The 10,360-nt window shown below is 44.9% G+C and overlaps 1 protein-coding gene and 1 long non-coding RNA gene across 2 annotated transcripts in view; both read right to left on the bottom strand.

Annotated features, from left to right (window-relative positions):
- Positions 1 to 9,076, bottom strand: part of LOC109466339 — a 10,913-nt gene extending 1,837 nt beyond the window's left edge. The window contains exons 1-2 of the long non-coding RNA XR_002140018.1: positions 8,780 to 9,076; positions 8,462 to 8,562 (exon numbers count right to left, since the gene is read on the bottom strand). This is a non-coding gene — a long non-coding RNA (uncharacterized LOC109466339). The remainder of the gene's footprint in view (positions 1 to 8,461; positions 8,563 to 8,779) is intronic.
- Positions 9,077 to 9,821: 745 nt separating this feature from the next.
- Positions 9,822 to 10,360, bottom strand: part of LOC109466322 (mucin-like protein) — a 24,663-nt gene continuing 24,124 nt past the window's right edge. Inside the window, exon 18 of the mRNA XM_019764039.1 lies at positions 9,822 to 9,872. Within this exon, the coding sequence (XP_019619598.1) occupies positions 9,822 to 9,872 (51 nt within the window). The remainder of the gene's footprint in view (positions 9,873 to 10,360) is intronic.

Raw genomic sequence — 10,360 nt, forward strand, 5'->3', positions numbered from 1 at the left:
TGGTTTACACACAGGCAAAATCCGAGCGTACGTCGTTTCTGTTAATACATCGCCAGGGAGGGCCAGAGAACTCCCGCTGCGCCCCACACTATCGTGACCTCAAATAACCTGCCGCCATGGACGTACTTGACCAGTTTTGCAGTTTAGTTGTAGCCTCCATATCTCACGCAATGTCATCGTATACTTCCTTATTTCTAACAGTCTCCATTTTGCTTTTGATCCTGTCGTAACTCCATACTCCAATTCGCGCTGTTGCGCCCTTCCGACATGCCCAGCGAACAGCAAAAAGCTCACTAACTCTAAACAATTGAAACAAAGAATCAAAGGGAGAGCAAAACGACTGAAACACGGAGAATTGAACAAGTGAACACTGCGTGGCTTGTACAAACGGGGGAAAGACTGGAATTTGCAACAAGAAAGGAGTTCATTCCTGTTTTATAAGAGACTGGGAGGCACGGAGACTCCCGGGCCCACTGGGCGAGCCGCTGATCGTACGCCTGCCCTAACCGAAATTGTGTACAAAAATTGGGGCCGGTGTACACGGAGGGAAAACCTTTGCGTAAGCAATTTTCGGCGCAATTTGGTTGACATGAGATAGGGATGGACATCCACGGTAAGGGGAGTTACAGGCAGTCTGATCTTTGTCTTCTGGCTGAACTATGCGATGCTTCGTTCTCTGTGATAAAAAGTAAAGCCCAAATCACACCTTCCTTTGAATTAGCTGGGGTGTTACGCTTGAAGGGCGGTTATACCGGCTATACAGATACAAAATTTGGCCGGAAAATTAGTCGACTTGGTTCGGCAGAAGACTAAATTTAGGCAATGCCCACCATTATATACGCAACGGAACGAATTAGAACATGACTGAATTACTCCCGGTTGGCCAAGGGAGGGATTCTTCCGCAGAAGTGAGAACACCCTGGAATGGTCTGGATTGAGGGAGCCTTACTCTCCAACCATGTTTGTTTGTTTTATTTAAAATATTGGGATCTCCATTAGTGGATGGTGATCTAAAGACTTCTGACACTGAGCTCATTTGGATACAGTCGTATACGCGAGGGGATGATTTATGCACTTTGTTCTGTATTCTGTATCGGTATAGCCGGTATAACCGCCCTTCGGCGTAAAACACCAGCACGCGGCGCGACTCTTGTAACAGATACTAGTGGATGCAAACGGATGTCTGTGGGATCCATATTACATTTCTTTTCAACCATGCAGAATTATGTTGTTTTGCCATACATATTTGAAAAGGAACTAAGTAGAGGAATGAAATTGTAAACCACCTATTAAATCCCGAAGCACGGACTCTAACACAGTAACACTTTGTTACGCTTTCTGGCTCCCCTTTTTTTTTCTTTATGGCACTCGCTAAGTACAGCGCTCATTAACAGATGATTGTCAGCTAATTAAAGTGTCCATTATCCGAGATTAGTCCCACCCCGGCCCGTGGCACATTTTATAGACCTTATAGCCCATTTTATAGACTATCTACCACCAGGTCTAAGGTACCACCAGGTATCGGGAAGCGGCATAACATCTGTCTGTTCATGAAGGTAGAAAGTCTATATATATATTCAAGGACTATTCGGCCGATTTCTACCCTCGCCTCTAGCCGCTAGCTGAAGCCTGGCAGAGGCTAACGATTACCTCTACCAGACCATTCTACGGAGAGTAGAATTTGACCAGGAGAGTCAGACCACAGAAAACCACAGTTTAGCCATGGTAATTGGTAATCCGATAACTACACTCGTTGCCCAATTTTTTATAGCCGCAAAGGCCCATACAGTCACGACCCGCTTCCCAACTGAAACCATGTGGTGACCACTGGTCACCCCAGAGTACATAAAACACTGTTTTCTCCCTACAGCCAGCGTGCTGGTCAACTCAACTACAGCCTGAATTGTTTGTCATCTTCATGTACTTAATCTCCAAGCAGATTCGAAGGGGCAAGGGGACATTATGTTGGCCGCCTGAAATATATTCAACGTTTGCCCCACGGGACGAACATTGGATATATTTCAGGCGGCCAATGGATACATGCGGCCAACATAAAGTCCCCTTGCCCCTCCGAATCTGCTTGGAGATTACATGTACTATATACCTGTATACTGTTGTATTTGAGCTCTTGGGTGGTACCGTTCTATTTGCAGACACAGTTTATAATTTATATACATATATATGCAATACTCATGCTTTGCATACTGCATGACCTCTTATGCATTTAGCCCATCTGGGCAAGAACATGCAATAAAGATTCATATCATATATTAGAGCTCGAGTCGGGGCCGTCTACCATTCATCTCACCTTATTTTCATACAAATTACAATTATGACATACCCTAATCACCGTCGTCAGTCTTATGGGCGGTCAGAGGTCATGAAAGAATGAAGGTTTTTACCGTAAAATTCCTCCCTTATGTAAGGTAAAATCCACGGTGATGTGTTTATCTATGTCTTAGCCAAGAACAGGCTGATTGCGAAACTCCGGATTCTCTATAAAGTCACTTCTGACTCACTCTAGCATGATCTTAAACACAGTCGATCATTTTGTCCGTGTGAGAACCGGGTCTAGCCCTGGCAGGGATAAGTGGTGTTTTGACAAGTGAATTTAATCCTTTAGCAGATCCTAGGGTGGCTAAAATTCCTACCAGCTTAGTTTACAGAGCGGGAAGAAAATCTGACAAAAAAAAAGAAGAATTTAGATGTGATAAAACTGGGAAAAGACGCCCACATCAAGCCGGATCCTATTCTAGATAGCTGTAGCTGTAACTGCTCTCTCGATCCACCCGGTCTATGGCGTCCCATGCCCCACAGAGTCGCGCCCTCCCACTGGGGAAGGGACAGGGAAACTACGAACTTGGGGACAGTGGGGGGGGGGGGTGGTAGGAGGGGAGGTAGTGGTCTTGTATGGCCAAGGCTTGCCTAGCCCTGACCAAAATCCCGACCCCGCCCAAGCTCAGACGCAGAGTGTTGCATTGACTTTTAGCCATGTTAAAACATGGTTTTTAACATGGAGTGTTGCATAAACGAAACATAAAAACGCGCATCACAAAAATACGCACAAAATATGCATAGTTTTCAACACTCTGTCGGTCTTGTCGTCTTTCATAACATACTTTATTCTCGTTCCCGAGAACCGCTGGACCGGAAACCGGTTTGGGATGTGACCATAGCATGAGGAAGCTACCCGCTGAGAGATATACGCATGGTTTCATCTGTCCTAGTTCTGAGTCCCTCTGCGGTTTTCACCAGCCCTTGTAGCCTGGATCTCCAAGCAGATCATGCGGTGGTAGCCCAAGATAATGGATACTGCCATTGCCACGGTATGATCTGATTGGAGAGTTAATATGGATGCTATTCCTTGTGTAACGGAACTCCCCAAGTGCAAGGGACCCCCAACCAGCCTGTAACTAGCTATATATAGTGTAAGGCGTTACAAAACGGATGGCGACAAGGCCACTTTAATATCATGAAACGTCACTTAATAGTCATGCCTTGATGTACCAGAGTTATGTATATGTATCAACCAAGGATTGAGGTGTTCAAGAATTCATTCTTTCCTACAACTATTGCAGAGTGGAACTCGATGTCACCAAGTATACAGTAGGGGCATTATCATTAGATAGCTTTAAACAATTAGTCTTGAGCTAGAAGTTCAAGGGTTAGGTGTAACAAGTCAATCGGTTTAATATAGTCAGCTGCCGCCGCGCCGCGTGTCTGAGAAGCTGGTGTGTTACGCCGAAAGGCGGTTATACCGGCTATACAGATACAGAAGCTGGTGTGTTACGCCGAAAGGCGGTTATACCGGCTATACATGTACAGATACAGAAACTCGGGGCGTCAAAGACACTTGGTTGGTTGGTAGTCAGGGTAGCCTGTGAAACCCAAGCTCCAAGTTTAACTAGGGAGCCGGCGAAAAGCGAGCCGGCGAAAAGCTCCCAAGTTTAACTAGGAAGCCGGCGAAAAGCGAGCCGGCGAAAAGCTCCCAAGTTTAACTAGGAAGCCGGCGAAAAGCGAGCCGGCGAAAAGCTTCAAGCAGATATGGGGAATGCAAGGTCATGAAAGCGTTTACAAGCTCCCATACAGTCACTGTATATTGGATTGGTGAGGTGAGCTTGAAATCTGCATAATGACCCTGACATCAGGGAGTTTTAAACTTAACCATTTCGCCTTTTTGCTTGCAGAATACCCCTGAATAAGTAGATTCAACAGGCCCGACATAGTGTACAGCCATACTCGTAACAACGCGGGTTCGAATAAAGTAAAATTTAGCCAAAAGGGAGAATAATTGACTAGAGGGGTTTAGCCACCGTAGAGTTTATTTGCCATTCAGAAGGGGGAAATTCACCCTCCCGTGGACTGACTCTCCTGGCACACAATTTACTTCTTTCTTTTTCACAAATTCTACGATCAGTACCCCCGTAGAAAGCCTGCTGGAGGCTAGACGGACGTCGCTAATTTTGCTTTGGGATTGAAAAAACGGCTCCCTCCTAGACTTCAGACTCAGGGTTTGACCTCGAAAAGCTAATTGCACGTTCCCTTATTTAAAAAGAGAAACAAATTGTTGTGTGCAACCAAAATAATATTTTTACTTTCTAACATGTGCGATTCTGGTCACCTCACTAGTTGAATTTGTCTTCCTGTTGGGGAGAGCTGATAAACTGGATACGGCTTGGAAAGTTTGAAACTGTATTCCAGCTACCCAAATATCTGCTTGGAGATTAGTATTAGATTACATGTGAGATAGCGGCATTGGGAGCTCCGCGGTGCCTTCTTCTTGTGTCTCTTGTTGAGAGGCGGCGACAAAATGGGTCATCTGGTTTCCATCTTTTCTCTGTGTATCAAACATGTAATTTTCTAGAGGGGCCCTGGTAGATTTGTCTTAGCAGATAGAAGAAAGTGTTGACAAAACAACTTTCACTAAATTTGAAGTGTGGATCGCATTTCGCACATCTCTGGATGAGACACCCGGTACTTAAAAAGCTGACTAGGCCGTAACCTTGTATCCCGGACTATATCCAAGGCCATAGGTCAGCTCTGGCATGATATACCAGAGACAGAGCCCCCACCCCCCCACCCACACCACACCAGATATTTCTGGCAGTCCGTTAAATATATATATATATATATAGGTCAGGCCCCATTTATGTACAGTACATATCCCCTTCAACATGCAGATGAGACTGTGAATTCAAGAAACAGTTTTCTCCGAGATAAATGTTAGGACTGTGTTTACGGTTGTCCCTACAGGACCTCCAGGACTTCATGTCGTGTGTTTATCACTGACCTCTCCCCGTCACGGTTGAGTCGCAAAGATAACCCAATCCTCACTCCTGAACACTCAGTAGTTTTCCTCTTATCTCTGCCCTGAAATCTCCATACTAGTAGACATCATGGGGGTGTTTTATAGTCTCCAAGCAGATCCTACGGTGGCAAAACTACAGATTCCATAGGCCATTGCTATCAGTTACTAAATTTAATCGAGCCTGTGAAACCCAAGCTCCGGGGACCCCACACTTCGAATTTAGTGAAAGTTGTTTTGTCAACACTTTCTTCTATCTGCTAAGACAAATCTACCAGGGCCCCTCTAGAAAATTACATGTTTGATACACAGAGAAAAGATGGAAACCAGATGACCCATTTTGTCGCCGCCTCTCAACAAGAGACACAAGAAGAAGGCACCGCGGAGCTCCCAATGCCGCTATCTCACATGTAATCTAATACTAATCTCCAAGCAGATATTTGGGTGGCTGGAATACAGTTTCAAACTTTCCAAGCAGTATCCAGTTTATCAGCTCTTCCCCACAGGAAGACAAATTCAACTAGTGAGGTGACCTGAATCGCACATGTTAGAAAGTAAAAATATTATTTTGGTTGCACACAACATTTTTGTTTCTCTTTTTAAATAAGGGAACGTGCAATTAGCTTTGTGATGTCAAACTCTGAGTCTGAAGTCTAGGAGGGAGCCGTTTTTTCAATCCCAAAGCAAAATTAGCGACGTCTGTCTACTAGTAGTCGCCTCTCAACAACAAGAGGAAGGCACCGCGAAGCTCCCAAGGCCGCTATCTCACATGTAATCTAATACTTATCTCCAAGCAGATATTTGGGTGGCTGAAATACAGTTTCAAACTTTCCAAGCAGTATCCAGTTTGCCTGCAGTATGCTGACACCCAAAGATCTGAGTGGCAGTATATATTGATCTAATATACAATTTGACGTATTGATCTAATACAATTCACGACCCTACTAGGAGATTGATTACCTGTTTACTACGAAAGACCATAGGAACAAAACGTAAAACAGACGACAAGCTTTAACAGACTACGAGCTTAAACAGACGACGAGCTTAAACAGACGACGAGCTTGCTTAAACAGACAACGGGCTGGCTGAAACAGACGACGAGCTTGCTGAAACAGACGACGAGCTGATACACAGACGACGAGCTTGCTGAAACAGACGACGAGCTTGCTGAAACAGACGACGAGCTTAAACAGACAACGAGCTAGCTGAAACAGACGACGAGCTGAAACAGACGACGAGCTAAAACAGACGACGAGCTTAATCAGACGACGAGCTTGCTGAAACAGACGACGAGCTGGCTGAAACAGACGACGAGCTGAAACAGACGACGAGCTGGCTGAAACAGCGAAGGAGCGACGCTCCCGCTCCAAGGCTGGAAACCCTGGCTCCTTGTATAGTGTACGGTCCCTTCTGAGTGACACCAGATGCTGTCTATGGCCCTGTTCAGATTGAATCAGTGAAAGCGCCTTACATGTGTTGATGATATGAATGTTAGACATCCAGGTAAACAATACTCATAGGAAATTCAAACTCCTACTACTGGATAAGTTATGGAGATAATATCCGGGCGTTTCCAAGTGACATTCACCACTCTTCTTCAGCGTCACTAATGAATACACTTGTGACCACGCTGTCGTTGGTCACAAGTTTTTGAAAGCATTACCTCTTACGTCATCAGTACTTGACCAATAAGGCGCGAGCGCACGTACACACACAACAAACCTACACATACTAATTAATACAAGGTGGAAGGATGGCAAAATGTCAGCAACTAACTTATTGTGTGGTGGAAAGTTGTAGAAAGCATGGAGGTGGAAAGTCAGAAAGGCGAAATTGTTCAGTTCATTACGAGCAGTACAGTAAACAGACAGCCAGGCAGGCAAGCACATTTTTCAACTCGATGTGAAAACTGTTATAATCTGACAGATAAAAGAGTGTCATTCTTTGATGGGCACCCCGAAGGTGCTATAAACCGAACGACCCCTGATGGGTTTTATAGCAGGAAGATGGTGACGGCTGTTTAGAAGTGGGGAGTAGCTCAATTGTGCTTTATCGTCTTCTGTTCACTCCCAACCCTTTTATTTTTTAAAGAGTCGGACAATTCATCTCCCACTGCTTCCTGAGAAGAAGTCAAACCCCCTAATAGCATGACAAGAATAGTTTAATAGAATAGAACGGATTAGAATAGCAGTTACCTTGTTCCTATTACCTGTTCTCATATTGCATATTTACTTTTTTTTTAGCCTGTATGTATGCCAACGTTATTAGATTTAAGTAGAGATACATGTAGTAGGTTCGATAAGTATATCGTACACGTAGAAGTTCATGTTAGCAAATAGTCTTATATCACCACATTTTTATTGTCAATGTCTGTATGCGATTAGCCCTCGGGCATGAATTTGCAAGAAACAAATCAATTAACAAAGTTAACGTTAGTTCATTAGTGACGCTGAAGAAGAGTGGTGAATGTCACTTGGAAACGCCCGGATATTATCTCCATAACTTATCCAGTAGTAGGAGTTTGAATTTCCTATGAGTATTGTTTACCTGGATGTCTAACATTCATATCATCAACACATGTAAGGCGCTTTCACTGATTCAATCTGAACAGGGCCATAGACAGCATCTGGTGTCACTCAGAAGGGACCGTACACTATACAAGGAGCCAGGGTTTCCAGCCTTGGAGCGGGAGCGTCGCTCCTTCGCTGTTTCAGCCAGCTCGTCGTCTGTTTCAGCTCGTCGTCTGTTTCAGCCAGCTCGTCGTCTGTTTCAGCAAGCGCGTCGTCTGTTTCAGCTCGTCGTCTGTTTTAGCTCGTCGTCTGTTTCAGCTCGTCGTCTGTTTCAGCTAGCTCGTTGTCTGTTTCAGCTCGTCGTCTGTTTCAGTCAAGCTCGTCGTCTGTTTCAGCAAGCTCGTCGTCTGTTTCAGCAAGCTCGTCGTCTGTGTATTAGCTCGTCGTCTGTTTCAGTCAAGCTCGTCGTCTGTTTCAGCCAGCCCGTTGTCTGTTTAAGCAAGCTCGTCGTCTGTTTAAGCTCGTCGTCTGTTTAAGCTCGTAGTCTGTTTAAGCTTGTCGTCTGTTTTACGTTTTGTTCCTATGGTCTTTCGTAGTTTACAGTTAGAGGCTGAGAGTGAGGTGATCACAAATGCATTCTACTTACCCGACTTCTTCCTTCAGGCAGCGAGGGAGGGGTCCCTCCATACGGGTGTGTGTGCGTGGATACTACCACCGGCAACAACCTGCTAAACTCTCACGGTGTACCTATTACCAGGCCAAAATATAAAAATCGGTTATTCACACGGAAGAATCGAATGCCTACTACATATTATAAGTTCACACCCCCACCCCCTTGCAGGACACACTGAAATCTCATCCATGCGCTACCACATGTCTGGTATTACAAAAAAGGTTCTAACGGCGGAAGTGTACAAATCGTGAGCTGAAATCGTACATTATGTGAAAACGAGATATAACGTACCTCCTTCCCATTCTTGTAGAGTCTCTTCGGTATCCCGGCTACATAATTTGAGGTTTGACTCTTCATACAGTTTCATCCAAGACGCGTGGTTTTCCAAGATGTCGAACTTGGGCCCCGTCGGTGTACGATAGTGAACAAAACTTGCCATACACCCGAGTAGATAAAAGACTAGAAACATGTTAGTGACTGCGCGAGTTTTTATCTGGTGAAAAAACGACCGTTACCAGTCAGCTCGGTACACAAATAAACAGCCACGGTCTCTCAGTCAGGCGCTCTGGTCTCTGAGGGACCGGGGGAATGCTGTCCCCTGGTTTGGTTTGAGAAGGTAATACGAGCGTCCCGTGCCCTTCCCCCAGCCTGGTCCAGGCCTGGTCCGAATTAGTTCAGAGTCAGAGCGTGAGGGTAACGGCTTCAACGGCACACTGTTTATCAACGCTCTCGTCCGTTCAAGTTGCCAACTATTGTTGCTTTCTTGTTTCGTCGTACTTATTCGTGGTTTTAGTGAAGATTTAATCGTCGTCAATGCGTTTTCGACCCTACATCAGCCTGAATATAGTTGTAGTGTAAAATTCTGCGGAGAAAGCGAGGAGAAACGCAAGGGATCATGTCGGGTGCCCCGGAAGTTGTCATGATATCGGATACAGGACAGTGGTGGATTTGGAAGGAGGATGGAAAAGTTGCGTTGGTGAACTTAGTGACGGAGACGGTTTGGGAACCATCGAGGATGTTTGGAAGCAAAGACGCTTGGCTAAGGTGAGTAGGATATATTTATGAAATTTCCAACATGATTTATTCATGGTGGTCGGGTGTTATCCTTCATACTGGAGTATACTGGTAGAAAATCATGTAGAGGTACATCAAGTTTCTTTAACTTTATACAGATTTTAAACTGATTAATTTTCTGATAATGTACATACCCCGTCTATGCCAGGCTAGAGGTAGGTAGCCTGCGGTTAGGTTTACTCTTTTTGTTTACGGCCGGTTATTTGCGGCTGTCTCTACCATGTGGTATACCGGTAGCCAGCGACAATATTAGTCTGGGTTAGTCTGGGTTCCAGACTGTTTCCAGGGTCTCTGCAAGCCAGTTCCTCGGCTTCAGGGCCAAAACACGCAACATGTGAAGTAAATTAGGTATAGTAATCCGTACGTACGTCTGCAAGTGCACAATTTGAAATGTATAGGGTTTAAAATTTGTAAAATATGTAAATTTTACATAATATTACTGTAGAACTTTAGCCTCGATTCTAGGACCAGGATGCCTCTGAAGGAATTCTACAACAGCCCCCCTCCCTTTATATAAGTTATAATAGAGGTCGGTAAATATCTAGATCGGGGATCCGTTCTGACCAGGGTGTCAGACTAGTAGTGTAGTGACTCAGTGTGACTACAGAGTGCCAAGTTATAAATATCTGTGTTCTTTGGGGAAGTGGGACACTTCCAACCATAGCTGAGGGCAATAGTATGAGAACCACATGGCATTAGCTAGGAAAACAAACAGAATGGGATCAAAAAGCGGTAATGCGTTTAACAGCCCACTATTGAAGGAACACGTTGTTCCCCACCTACATGGCAGCCGCACAC

The sequence above is a fragment of the Branchiostoma belcheri genome, unplaced genomic scaffold, assembly GCF_001625305.1.
Source record: "Branchiostoma belcheri isolate BF01 breed outbred unplaced genomic scaffold, Haploidv18h27 scaffold163, whole genome shotgun sequence".
NCBI classification, from domain to species: Eukaryota; Metazoa; Chordata; class Leptocardii; order Amphioxiformes; family Branchiostomatidae; genus Branchiostoma; species Branchiostoma belcheri.